Source organism: Spodoptera frugiperda, chromosome 28, assembly GCF_023101765.2.
Source record: "Spodoptera frugiperda isolate SF20-4 chromosome 28, AGI-APGP_CSIRO_Sfru_2.0, whole genome shotgun sequence".
In the NCBI taxonomy this organism is placed as follows: Eukaryota; Metazoa; Arthropoda; class Insecta; order Lepidoptera; family Noctuidae; genus Spodoptera; species Spodoptera frugiperda.
Genome location: NC_064239.1, coordinates 11,956,159 through 11,970,682, shown reverse-complemented (window position 1 = coordinate 11,970,682; position 14,524 = coordinate 11,956,159). Strand labels below are relative to the sequence as shown.

The following is a 14,524-nucleotide window of genomic DNA, read 5'->3' as shown; positions in this document are numbered from 1 at the left end:
TGATACTTTAAATGTTGATAGATGCTGAGCTTGTAGCTTTCGGAGGCTTTAAGGGCCTGTGAGAACTTTTGCTTTTTTTTCTGTAGAATTTTTATTTTTTTTTAATTTTTGCGTTAGATTATTTTTTTCTTTTTTTTTTTTGTTTTGTTTGTTTGGTTTGTGTGAGGTTGTGTGATGTTGGGTTTCTATGTTAATTGGTATGTGATGGGAATTAGTTTTGTTATTGAATAAAAATTTAAGAGTTTTGGAAAAATATCTCTAATGGACCGACTTTACTCTCTGTTCCCTAAACGAGCGTCAAACACATCAACTGAAGGACCCTATACCTATTTGACACCCTCCATTCATCTCATCTCCACTTCACCTCCTGATCTCCATCCCACCTGCTAGGTGTGGAGATTATAGCAAACTTCTCTTTCATAGAAGAAGCCGTAAAGCAGTGGATTGTCACGGTGTATTAATATAATGTAATCTAATACACAAAATAAAGCCTAATATTTAACGCCGTACTCAGAGACATTTAATAATTACTTAACTCAAACTTAAGCGATTGTTTTCAGTACAGAATTATTACTAAGGAATAGTTTAAGTAATCATTAAATGACTCTGAATACAGCAGTTAGTTTTTGAGTTGTATTAATATAAACCCAGATGTTTTCAAATTTTGTTTCTAATAATATTTTTTCCTTATACCGATATCGTGGTCATTCATCAATAAAAAAACAATTTTAATGAGTTAAATATGAAAATTAATAAAGGAATGTAATAAATTTCTTTTGGTACAAATATACATAGAACAGGTTTTGAAAAATAAAGTTTTGATCGATACAAATAAATACAGATTTTAAAAAGCGAGGACAGATTATTATAATTATGATTCATGAGATTTTTTGGAAAAAACTTTTAGGTAGGTACTGAGAATATTAAGTCTAATATCAATATGGGATGTCGATCAAAGTGTGGAAGAGCCATACTTCGGCACGAAATGGCATGCCCGACCGAAGTGATACCACGACCTCACAGAAAACCTACGTGAAACAATACTTGTGTAGCGTTTCGTTGTGTGAGTCAGGTTACCGGAGGCCCAATTACCCCCTTTCCAATCTACCCAATCCCCGTTTCCGCAACAACCCTTAAATTTCTGACCCAAAAAGCCAGTAATGCACTTGTGCTGCCTGTGGTGTTGTGGATGTCCATGGGCGAGAGCGATTGCTGACCATCAAGTGATCCGTCTGCTCGTTTACCGGCTAAACTATAAAAAATATAGACCAAAATAGCAATTACATAAGGATAAAATAAATATATGCTACTGCCAGTGGATTCGTCCACATTTATGGCATAAAAAGGAACCTTATCTAACTATAATCTATACCTTTGCTTACATTTAGACCCGGTTACTAGTACCTTGATACATTCTTCTACTTTTACATTGTTATATTAATTAATAAGATAGTTACACCAACTCATCTACGGCATTTTCTTCTCTGAATCACTATTAATGTGATCTATTTAGTATACAGACTAAATTTCATCACAATCCATTCAACAATTTCAGTATTATCGAACAACAAACAAACATTAATTAATTCCTCACAAAATATCGTGTTTACGATACAAACAGAAGTTGTAAAATAGAATAACAATTCTAGCTTCGCGTTGATGTCTTTTGTTCGCAGGAATTTGTGCGAGTGATTACTACGTCAAAATTTCACACAGAATTGATAATTTATGGACCTGTTAGTAAAAAATCGTTTAGTTGTTATATGTAAACTTAAAATTAAGTATCTATACCCGGTGTATATACTAACATCAGGCTAGCTTTCCTAGATGGGTGCAGAGAAAAAGAGAGTGTATAATTAATATTTTTATACAATTAAATATTTTGTCAACAATGTAGTTTACGTTCATTTGTATCAATAAATAGGTCCGATATTTAATAAATAGGTAGGTATTTTAGCCTTTATTCATCGAAGAGATGTTCAAAGTAGCATAATGCACATATTTGATTTAATTTTTTTTTTTATGTTAAATGGGTCGACGTTTGGCCGCTATCTCGCCTGATGGTAAGTGATGATGCGGCCTACGATGGAGCAATTTAATACTCATTATTGATTAGTATTTATCAACTAATGTAATTTATCATTTTACAATATGGATACTATTCTATGACTGAGAAGTTTCGTAAATCCCAATAATACTTTGACCGACTGTGGAATCGTACCGGATACGTTTTACTCGATAGAAACATTTACGACTGCTCTACAAACAAAGCAACCTTTCATGGTATCGTCACCCATTTTACCCGAAAGGTTAAAGGATGCGCACATTGCGGCATGTAATGCCACTATACAATATACACCCCTTTCCACCATTTATGCTGTAAGTCATGTGTAATAAGGGGTGAGCCTATTGAGATATACCGCACACAAATCGACTACATGCTGAAACTGGGAAATTTTAGAAAAACCGAATAAAGCCCAGTAATACTTTGCCCAACCCGAGATTCGAACCCGAGACCCCTTGCCCAGCAGTCGTACTTGTAACTCGACCAACAAACTAACTTTTATCTTTAAAATTAATGAATTTGGGGCAAAAGATAACAAATGTGAAATTCAATAAGAGATAACATTTATGAGGGACCGAACAGTAGTTACTAATGATAAGCTTTTTTTTTACTATCCTTTGTTAAAATGGTCATAAACGTAGATGAATAGTACCGGAGCCCTTTCTTCAGCTATCAGGTACGTGGCCTCAGCCGTTGGTTGAGTAGTAGCAAGTGCAACTGCCAAGCAAAATGTTTCCTGTTCAATTCCAGCGGTCCTGCGGTAAATATTATGAGACTATTTTCAATTTTACTCTAAATTTTCTTAGTGGGAGCACAGAGTCTGGAATAAGAGTGTCGTGTATAGATAAACCTATTACTATACTCCGGGCATAGTTCCAACTTTGAGAGAAGCGAATGTGTACGAAAAAATCCTAAGAACTCTTATATAGGAGATGGATGTCGCCAACGGCAGAGGTATCTGCAGCCCTCGACGCATCGAAGGCTTTTTCGGGGGGTTGGAGATATCATCCCATTATATCTCCCACCTTGGGTGAAGCAAGAGGGATTATCAGACTCACACTGACTAAAATCCACCCCGTTCCTACTAATGCTTTTCGAGGCGGAGCCCCGGCAAACCCGCAGCTGCAGCTACCTCTACCATTGGCAACATGCCGCTCATGTGTAAGAGCTTTAAAAGTTTAATAATACTCTCTACCCAAACCAAGAATCCTATCTCAAATCCTCTGGCTCGATAGTCACATTTGCAAGCACTCGACCAACACAGCAGTGATTCTAATTAATCCTCCCGTTGGTTATTCATGTAAACAAGCCAATTAGTGCTTATGATCTATGTATGAGCACTAATAGTACTTATACACAATTAGTACCGAGCTACTGGACCTATGAGCTAAAGTATCAGACCATATAGAGGGATACTGCACGTAATCACAGCGAGACTCGATGTTATACAGTACATACAAATTAGAAAATTAAATCAAAGATCTCAGTATCACGTCTTAAATGTAAGCAAGGAGAGGTATAGACAATGAGCTAAATCTAAAACGTGATTTTTGAAACGGAAAATGTAATTTTAGGAATCGAGCTCGAGATTTTATTTAATTCTAGAATAGACAAGATTTTACCTGCACCCATTTATTTTACAATGTTTGATTTATTTTTTAATCAAATCTTTTTAGTGATTTTTTTTTAACATACATTAAACATTACATTAGGATTTTCTCCCGTGTCGTGGACGTGTTTACAAACATACAACTGCACATACACACTAAGACCCAAATCAACAATTTGTGGATCACACAAAGTGTTGCTCCGTGCGGGAATCCAACCGGCTAAACGTTGCGTGGCAGTCAGTTGTCCAGCCAACCATGGAACATCTTCAAGACTCTCTTGAGGAGTTGAGTTGCGCTTACCACCATGTCTAGCGTAGTTTTATTACTTTAAAGAATTATTTTTTTCACAGCCATGAAAGAATCGTGTAGTTCCGGGCTCCGGGGGTTATTTATAGCGTTCCCATAATACGATACAAATGTTGGATGATCGGTAAGTTTAATATGAGAAACATATTACTTTAAGATAACTATCATTGGTACTAACTACCGAGTTTATGCGCAAAAAGTTCACACAATTGTGTGAGAGTGACTAGCATTCACTTCGTGGCGCCTAGACTTTTTATGTTCCTAGAAGATTATATTATATTCCCAGAATATAATGCTGCCGTTCATCTCCACTAACTGGTCCTATGAATAATATTTCCTATAGACCTGAATTCAAATTGAACGAGAACACTGCACAACCATCGTTGCAACCAGCGTCTGATAGTTATAAAAGAGAAGAGTTAGGGTGAGTAAAAATGCAAAAAATACTAGTGTGCGGAATAGGTAGTCCGCACACTAGTATTTTTAATAATATTGTGAGCTTTACCGGGCTCCAGCTTTAAGGGCAGAAATAGGAACCAGGTGGTATTAAGTCAGTAAGAGTCTGACACTCCCTCTCGCCTCGCCCAAGGCGGGAGAAGCAACAGGATGACATTCCCCGCTTAAAAAATTGTTCAAATACTCAAACTTCACTCAATTAAAATTAAGTAATTCCAATAATGTAATAATAAAACCATGTTATTTCAATTTGTTCTGTTAAATTAGATACAATCATTGTAAATGTGAAAGCCCTGTAATTAGCTAAAACTGTATTAGACTAGTAGAATGCACTTGTGTCAGCTTGGAGTTGTCATGCTCACTCAAAGGTCTCATTGGCGGTGGCACGGGCATTGGATCGCTCGATTCCCTGCAACATGGTTGAGTTGGGCGGTGCTGGTGTACGTGTCATGTTCGTGAACAGGCGCTGTCAACTGGGACTGGTCAGCTCCAGACTGCATTAAGATTGTTGTCCTCAGGGTTATTTTCTTTTTCTATCACTTTGACTAAATATTAGTTTTACATTGTTCTCACATAGTTGAAGCAATCGAAACAATGTAACCATGAATTGTATTGTGAATCTGATTGGAAAAGAGTAACCTATGGAGTTTCTTGCTCGTTCTTCTCCATAGGAATCTACACTTTGGAACGAGCAAATAGCTTCACTACAGGACTGACCGACAAACTGACGTTATTAATATTATTATATTTGCTTTGACGTTCAAAAGTGCCTCCCTGGTCTAATTGAAATAAATAATTAAAAAAATATTTTAAGATGCTCTCAATAACAGTTCTGTCACTACAAGCTCTTTACAAAAGACAGAGATAGCATGTAAGTTTTTAATTTTTAAGGGTTAATGGGTGTTTTACGTATTTTGTCACATCTATCAAAAAATCATTAAATTAAAAAAAACTGCTTTTGTTTTTATCATACACTCAAACGTAAGTAGGTACTGTGAATTGTTTCTCTTTTTACTGCGTAAGTCCCTACTCCCTAACGTCCATGATTGCCTAAAATCCTCGATAAGCGTAACTGAACTCAACACAAGGCTGAGATAGAAAACCTTTCGACACGGGCATACACAATGACCATCTATTGTAATTTTTTATGGTAGGTACATATTGAGAATTTTGTTTGGCAGGTTAGAGGCGCCAGATTTATTCATGAACTTGGCGATCGTAACGCCATCTATTACAACAGCACGTAAACTAGCGAGTATTTACAACCTCATCCTTATCTGCACTTGTTATACAGATTTTATGTTAGTATTTTAATTTGGTGTATTAAAGAAAGAAATAATAATCGATTCTTAAAAAAATATTTATTAATCTGCCTTAGAAATAAGTTTCATACATGGTACATGGCTATATATATATATATATTTTATTGTGTACCTATATATATATATATATATATATATATATATATATATATATATATATATATATATATATATATTATATATATATATATATATATATTATATTGCTATGGAATTCAGAAACTAAATACATATGCACCTATTTTATAAAATTCCAAGAATTAAAATTATTGTCAGTAAAGAGGTAGTTTATCTGTGCATATAAAATCAACTGCTGTTCGTTAGTCTCGCTAAAACTTGAGAGCGGCTGGACAAATTTGGCAAATTTTGGTCCAGGGAAGTTCTAAAATGTGGGAAAAAGGCATATTTGGGACGGTACAAAGTTGGACATGTCAGGTAGTATTTTATAAAAGAACATAATATGTATTAGGAGTCAGGAAATCGGACACTCCTCAAAAAAGTTTAAACATAGCAATAATATAATGAATGTAGTAATAATGTTGACAATAACATCCATTATTTATGGAGCCAAAAATGCCACAAAATGATAAGACATTAAGTATCATGTAAAACTTTATATAACTTTACTTGCTCCCCAAAAAAGACAAGATTCTCAATGTGAGTGGTAATTTATTTTCCTTTCATTAACAAAGAATAGACATGAAGTTTACAGCATTGTTGTTCACTTTCAGTGATAACACTTTCAAAAGTAAATAAGTAAGTAATAACAAAAAACTTAACCAATCATACAATTTCATAGTCAACCTTACAATAAAAAAAGATCTTACTCAAGATAACATAATACTAACTATAACTAACATTAAACATAATATCATCCAAAATTAAAATTAAATGGTATGTTAGGCCAGTACATTGGTTTCTCGCTATCTGAAATACTAATAAAATGTGATCGCATAGACATTTCTAGAGCTGATATTCTTTCCCAACTATCTCCATATAACTTCTTTAACCTTTCTTGAGGATCTTCACCGTTTTCTGCAGGTCCAGCCTCCATTTCCTCTATTTCTCTTTGTTCTTGATCATTCTGAGCTCTCAATCTTTCTCTCTCCCTCTTTGCATCGTCTCGGAACTTCTTATTCTCTCTTAGAAACTGTATAAACTCTTCACTCACTTCTATTTCCTCGTCAGCATCATCTTCCACCTCATTTTCAGGCTCGAAGTATTCCTCTTCTTCGTCTGAATTAGATCTAGAGTTATCGTCTGATTGTCGTTCGTTCAAATAGTTTTTACGAATAATATCATGTAGTAACTTATTCTCGTACTCTAAAGCCGTAGCCCGGGACTTCCAGAAGGCTACTTGGTGCTTCAATTGCCATGTAACGGCGCTCGTAAAGTTCTCAGCCCATGAAGACATCGTGGTTGGTATTGGATTACGCGCGAGCCTCTTCTTTGCAAGCTGATCTTTTTTTATAGCTTTCAATCTATTTTTGCGTCTTAATTTCTTTTGTCGTCGAGAGGTAGTTTTTAAATTCTCGCTACTGGCTGGTTCTTCGTCGGGTGGTTGGAAAAACATTATTTTTTGCCTTAATATTTATTGTCTTGCAATTCTGTCAATCTGACAGAACAACATGTTGAAAATTAATGTCAACGTCAGTGTTTAATGAACAAAAGACACGTTCAAAATTAATAACAGTTATTATTAAACAATGATAATTAAATTCACGAAAACTATTATGATAAGATAAGATAAAAAGTAAATAAAAATAAAGGCAGATTACGTTTTCTTTTTATATAACACAAAGCAGACGTATCGCCTGATGGTAATTAATCGCCAGTGGCGTTACAAGTGCGTTGCCAGCCTTTTGGGTGTTAGGAATTTAAGGGTTGTTGGGGAATCGCGGATTAGGAAGTTTGGGAAGGGAGTAATTGGGCCTCCGGTAACCTCACTAATACAACGAAACACAATGCAAGCGTTGTTTCACTTTAATAATTTTCTGTTAGGCCGTGGTATCACTCCGATCGAACCGGCCCAGTCGTGCCGAAGCATGGCTCTCCCACACTTAAAACTTTATTTAACTGTCATGATTTGTGTTATATTCTTATGTGTTCTTAGATAATAGAAAAATAATTATTCAGCTAACATAATAAAACTTTGTTTTTGTTTTAAATTTATGAACGCTGAAAAATGGTTTATGGATTCATTAATGTCAGACCTAAATGTCAAATAACTGTCAATCAATAAACAGAAGCTTGTGGAGTGAGATGATAAAAAACTTTAAAAACAATAATATTGTGAGCAAGTAACAAAAGACGATACATTTACAATGGATTATAAAAATCGGTGTCGAACATGTTTAGGCAGCGAGAAGGAAATGCGCCATATACATACTTGTGTGAGAATAGCTGGCGAAGAAGTTCATCTATCAGATATTCTGCAGAATTTTTATAATTACAAGGTAATAGTGCATGTGTTATAGTAATTACAAATACTTTAGAATAATGAACAGTATGTAACTAATGTGAATAGTTGTTTCTTTATTGTCTTCAATTATCTGCAGCATTTACTTATTACCTACTAATCAATATTTCTTGTCTCCAGGTGGCACCAGACCCGTTGTTTCCAGAAAACATCTGCATCAACTGCGTCCACCAGCTCACCATCACTTACTCCTTCAAAGTCCTGATAGATTCCAGTTCAAAGACCTTGATGGACAACCTCAGCCTCCTTGAATCCACCAGTGACAACTACGACTGCGCATACGAATCCGACGACCAAAAACCAGACTGCCATATAAACATTAAAAAAAGAAAAGTAAAAAAAATAGAACAAAACATAGATGAAATCCGATTATTATTCTGTGTTGAGTGCAAGGCTGAGTTCCATTCAGTCAATCTACTGAATGAGCACTGCCTAAACAATCATCCCACAAAGTCTGAGATAGGAAGGGATTGTGATTACTGCAATGAGAAGTTTGAAGATTTCCGTTCCCTAGTCCTACACAGAAAGTTGCATCTAAAGCCTTATTTGTGCGAGAACTGCTGGGAAGGATTCTACAATGAAGAAGAGCTGAACACACATTCCTGTCAACCTAACGTAGAAAATAAGGAGAAGAACAAGTCTGAAAGGGTGTTACGACAGTGTGATCAATGTGGGAAGTCGTATCCTCCAGGTTACATAAGAATCCACATGTTGACACACAGCAATGATCGTCCCTATAGCTGTAAATTTTGCCCAAAGAAATTCAAAGTTCCCGGTGGACTTCACTCTCACATTCTATGGAATCATAAGAGGACAAGAAACCACAAATGTGAGGTTTGCAATGCTACCTTCATATCCTCAAGTTCAAGAAGCTCTCATATCAGGAAGAATCATTTAAAAGAGAAGAAGTATGGTTGTGATAGTTGTGGGAAGCGGTTTTTCTCGAAATCTGAACTTCAGAGGCACTCTTTGACCCACACTGGTGTTAAAAACTTCCATTGCCATCTTTGTGACAAGTCTTACCAAACCAGATATGGATTGAATGTCCACCTCAAGTCACATTCACCTATGAACATTAACATACTGAATTTGTGAAAAGAAAGTACAAAAGTTTAATTTGATCTCATTTTTTAGGATAAGTATTTATTTATAGTTTATGACATTGTAATTGAAAATACAATCATTATTGTATGATATGGATATGTAATATAATTTCTGATGAATGAGACTGGCTTTTATTTTGTTGTATTGACATATTATATATGTAATGAAAGTACGAAAGTTTATTATATTATAATTACACAGTTAGTGACAATCACAATTAGGTAACACACAGACAGCAGTAATATAGTTCAAACAATAATCTAGGTACAAGGTAGGGCGCCGCGCGACGCAGTCGCGCGCATGTGCTTTCACTACGGGCGTGTAGGGCCGACTGGCGACGTGAGGAACGGTGGGAACGCGGCGGCTTGCGTTAGCGCGCGAAGCGCGTAACCGACGCGTCGGATGATATTCTCGTTATAACATAGCACGTAAACGACGCGGCGGATGATATTCTCGCTACACACTCCCCTCTAGTTCGGACATAGCGCCCTCGCGTTCGGACTAGCATCGAATTTACGGGGTCGACCACGCTTGCGCTTCTCACGAACCGGAGACACGATGTCGCCGACGAATGGCGTTAAGTGTGACACATGGTACCGTCCAATGTGTTCAGCTCGCGTAAGTCCCTCGATAACATAAGTGGTGGGACTTACCACTTCCCGAATACGATACGGGCCGTCTCTCCTAGGGATGAACTTCGCGGTTTGTCCACGGCCTGCGTCGTTCATGCTCTGCGTCTTTAGGAGGACAAGGTCACCTACCTTATAATCCGGAGGCGTACGTCTACCTTCATCAGCATACTTCTTCCTGATGGACTGAGCCTGCTCATGGACATCCCTGGCATCTAGAAGCGCTGTCGACAACCTACGAAGGTAAGGCGTAATACTCGGTACAAAATTATCGTTATCCACGATGGTTTTCATATCAGCCACGACGTCAGATGGTGCGCGCAGCTCCCTTCCGAAGGTAAGAAAAGCCGGTGAAAACCCCGTACTCGCTGTCACGGCTGAATTCATCGCAAACCTTATAGCTGCAATATGACGGTCCCAAGAGGCGTGGTCCTTCCCCACCAGAATTGCTAACTGGGGTTTGAGGTCCCGGTTCTTGCGTTCAACGGGGTTGCTTTCCGGGTGGTACAACGGCGTCAAAGACTGTTTGATACCCATCACGTGACACGCCTGTTGCATCACTTCAGCTACGAACTGAACTCCGTTGTCGCTGACCATCCTACGCGGGACTCCAAACCTCAAGAAGATTTCGCTGATTAAAGTCTCGGCGCACTCTACGCTGGTGGCAGTCTCCAACGCAAACAACTCAACCCAGTGAGTACTCACGTCCTCTATGATGAAAATCCAACGGTTACCTTTAGCCGTCTTCGGCAAAGGTCCAAACAAATCTACTGACACGACCTCGAACCGGCGAGTCGCAGCAGGCGTCTGCAGTAGTCCTGCAGGCTTCTTGTTGTCTGCCTTATAACGCTGACAAGCAGCACAACGTCTAACATAGTCAGCAACGAAGGTTCTCATACCTACCCAAAAGTAGCGAGCTCTGATGCGCTGCAGGGTTCTCTCAACACCGAAATGACCTGCGGTGGGAGCGTCATGGAAGTCAGCAAGGATGCCCTCTCTTTCATGACTCGGTACCACGAGACAAGCGGAGTCAGCGTCGTCAGCCTCGGGTGCACACCGATACAATACTCCATCAGACATCAGATAACCTCGTTCTGACCAGCCCCTCCCCCTAGACGGATCGGAGTCCTCCAGATCCTCTACGATCGTCTTCAGCTCGGGGTCTTTGAGCTGGTTATCACGTACGTCGGCAGGTGCCCTGTGCGGTATATCTACAGTCACTAAGCATACCTCGCATCCACCTGGGTCCTTTTCACAGCAGGCGGGGCGGCTTAGCGCGTCTGCGATCACGTTCACCTTACCGGGGGTGTACTGTATCTGTAAGTTAAAAGCCTGAAGGGTCAATGCCCACCTTGCCAAACGGCCACTGGGGGACTTCAAACTCATCAACCAACGTAAGGGTTGATGGTCGAATTTGACGATGACCTCCGATCCTTCGATGTAGCCCCTGAATTTAGTCACCGCCCAGACTACAGCTAGCGCTTCCCTTTCCGTGGTGGTATAGTTGCGCTCAGCCGGTAACAGCAACCGACTGGCGTACTCCACAGGCCTCTCGTCAGGGCCCTCCCCCTGCATCAGAACTGCTCCGAGACAGTAACCACTACTGTCGGTATTAAGTGAAAAGGGCTTACCTTCGTCGGCTTGACGGAGTATGGGCGCGGTGACCAGGAGTCTCTTGATGTGCTCGAACGCAGCCTGCTGCTCCTCATGCCACCTCCACGAGCTATTCTTCTTGAGAAGGTCAGTTAAAGGCTTCGCGACAGCGGCGTAATTCGGCACAAATCGCCGGAACCAGCTTGACGTAGCTAAGAAACCTTTAAGCTGCCTCTCGTTCTTCGGGGCAGGCATGTCAGCTATGGCTGAGGTCTTCTCCGGGTCTACCTGCAAACCACTGGGTACAATGATGTGACCCAGGAAACGCACCGAATCACAGGCAAAACAACTTTTCTTGCGGTTAACACGCAGATTAAATTTATCCAGCCTATCGAAGACTGCCTCCAGATCCTCGAGGTGTTCTTCAAATGTGGGCGAAGAACAATCAGGTCATCTAGGTAGCCTAGGATACTTACCGATCTACCACCACCTCGGGGGTCTGAGGACGTCACAGCGCCGTCACTGGTCTCGAGTGTCCGCGCTGGTACAACCAGGTTCGACCGGAACCGGTCGATCAGTCTCTGGAACGTGGCACCGGAGTTGCGCAATCCCATGGGCATTCTCTTAAACCTGTAGGTGCCAGAGGGCGTAACAAACGCGGTCTTGTCGCGGTCCTCCTCCGCAACACTTACTTGGAAATAGCCAGAATGAAGGTCGAGCGTTGACATGTAGGCGGTGGTCTTCGCGGCATGAAGAACGTCTTCTATGCGCGGCAGTGGGTACCGGTCAGGCTCCGTCACAGCATTGAGCTTGCGGTAATCCACACATAACCGGACGCCACCGTCTTTCTTCTTCACCAACACTACGTTCGCGGCCCACGGCGACTCACACTCCTCTATAACGTCTGCTCGCAGCAGCTTCTCGAGCTCACCGTCCAGCAGCTGCTTCTTACCTGCCGACATCCGGTAGGGTGGTGAGGCGGTAGGCTCCTGCCTCTTGCCTACTCGAATGTGGTGAGTAGCGTAAGATGTAGCTGGTCCCTCGGTGGCGAAGCGCGCAGCCTTAGATATTATAAGCTGGTTGAGCTGCGTCCTCTGAGCAGGTGACAGCTTAGATCCCTCGTTTTCTCTCAGTGCCAGGCCGGTGGTGTTGACCTGCATCAGCTCTGCGTCACTGGTGGACATAAGACTGTAAGAGCGCACAAAGGGTACCTTCACCTTTGTCGAATCTGAAAAATACCAACAACCACGTTGAAGGTCAAGCAAAATACCAGATTTCGTAATAAAATCTTGTCCGAGAAGCGTCCTATTCTCCGCCCCTGGTATAACAATAAATGTTGTAGGTACAATACGTCCCTGTACTACAACATTCGTATCGCACAACAACACGTCACGTGTATGTTGGGTCCCGTCGGCCAACCCTATCGTGCGGCGGGCCGATGTAAAACTAGTCCCGTTCTTCAACAAAATAGCATATAAACCGGGGCTAGCTAAGCTTTCGGTAGCGCCGGTATCAAGCACAGCGACACCTAATAACGAAGCCACTTCAATATTTATCGTCGGCTGCGACGTGGAGGAATCGTGTGTATAAGCACTTTGGAAACTTACCTTCCCGTCGGCGGCCGCGGCTGGTGCATCTTCCTTGCACTTGCCTTTACAAGTGGGACATTTCGACCGAATAACGCCTTCACGACCGCAACCATAACAAGCTAACTCATTACCTTTCGACTTACACTCGTCCATCGTGTGTCCGAAACGTTTGCAGCGTGCGCAGCGTGGTCTAACACGTTTAGAAGTCGCGCTACTACTGTCTATGTTCGAACTAGAGTCGGACGTAGTCGTTTGAGGGTTAACATTTTTCACCGCAGCCGTTTGCGGGTTAATATTTTTACCGGTCGAGGTTGAAGGGTTATCTTTATCACGTAAGTTCGTGTTCGCGGTATTATTGTTGTGAGACGATGTACTAGATTGGTTCGCTTCGCCCAGCATCTCCTCTACGTACCTAGCTCTCTCAAGTAGACAGTCGACACTACTTACGCTATCACGCGGAACACGTTTGCGGATTCTACGGTGTAACAGGCCATACACTATATCGAGTTGCATTTGTTCTGGTAAAGGATATGGTAACCGCGAAATGTTAGCACGCACACGCGAAATATATACGTCGGCACTTTCACTTTGTTGTTCTGTCGCGAATATGTCGCGTAAGACCCTGTGGGCTGGGCGCGCCGCGCCGTACATGAAGCGCAGCCGGCGTAACGCGTCGTCCCAGCTCTCCACCGTAGGTCGCACTCCTCGCCACCACACGGCGGCGTCTCCGGTCAGCAGCATCGGCAGTCCTCGTAACGCGTGGTCATCTGAGACGCCTGCGCACTCCTTGTATACGAGCACACTCTCGATGAATGCTTCCACGACGTCGGCGTTGCAGGCGGCTCCATCGAACCGAGCCGTGCACCGGGTAAAATTGCTCTGCGCAGTGTGCACCGCGTGCACTCCTGCAGCAGGAGGTTGAGTCGACCCCCTCATCACGCTGGCCAGGATCCTAGATAGCTGGTCTTCTGACATTGTGATCATATTCGTATCGCGTCGGTCCGTTGTGGTAGATGACGCCGCCGCCATGTTGTCGTCCGCGGCGGTTCCCGCCACTCGCGTATCCGTGAACTCTTCGTCACTATCACTACTGCGGTTCTCGATGGCCGTCTGTCCGCGTGTTTTCGGCATCTTCTCGAGACACGACGGTTACAGCCTCGGTACAGTAGGTACACAACAGACTTCAACAGAGCGTGGAATACGTTCGCACTCGCGTAGGTACTTTCGAGCACGAGCCACGAGTTGGGCGCAATTTTGTAATGGATGTACAAAAGTTTATTATATTATAATTACACAGTTAGTGACAATCACAATTAGGTAACACACAGACAGCAGTAATATAGTTCAAACAATAATCTAGGTACAAGGTAG

The 14,524-nt window shown here is 41.3% G+C and overlaps 2 protein-coding genes across 2 annotated transcripts; one reads left to right on the top strand and one right to left on the bottom strand.

Moving 5' to 3' along the window:
• Positions 1-6,358: 6,358 nt before the first annotated feature.
• On the bottom strand, positions 6,359-7,386 carry LOC118265005 (gem-associated protein 8-like). Its single transcript, XM_035577687.2, has one exon. The coding sequence runs from the start codon at positions 7,330-7,332 to the stop codon at positions 6,631-6,633; it is 702 nt and encodes a 233-aa protein (XP_035433580.2). The 5' UTR covers positions 7,333-7,386; the 3' UTR covers positions 6,359-6,630.
• Positions 7,387-7,968: 582 nt separating this feature from the next.
• Positions 7,969-9,464, top strand: LOC118265159 (zinc finger protein 175-like). The gene is made up of 2 exons (XM_035577882.2): positions 7,969-8,215; positions 8,359-9,464. Exons 1-2 carry the CDS (start codon positions 8,084-8,086, stop codon positions 9,331-9,333), a joined length of 1,107 nt encoding a protein of 368 aa, XP_035433775.2. The 5' UTR covers positions 7,969-8,083; the 3' UTR covers positions 9,334-9,464.
• Positions 9,465-14,524: the final 5,060 nt, after the last annotated feature.

Excerpts from the sequence above, each read along its gene's own strand:
- LOC118265005 (XM_035577687.2), bottom strand. The coding sequence starts at position 7,332 with ATGTTTTTCCAACCACCCGACGAAGAACCAGCCAGTAGCGAGAATTTA.
- LOC118265159 (XM_035577882.2), top strand. The coding sequence starts at position 8,084 with ATGGATTATAAAAATCGGTGTCGAACATGTTTAGGCAGCGAGAAGGAA. Across the intron at positions 8,216-8,358 it reads AGAATTTTTATAATTACAAG|GTGGCACCAGACCCGTTGTT; the intron begins GTAATAGTGCAT and ends TCTTGTCTCCAG.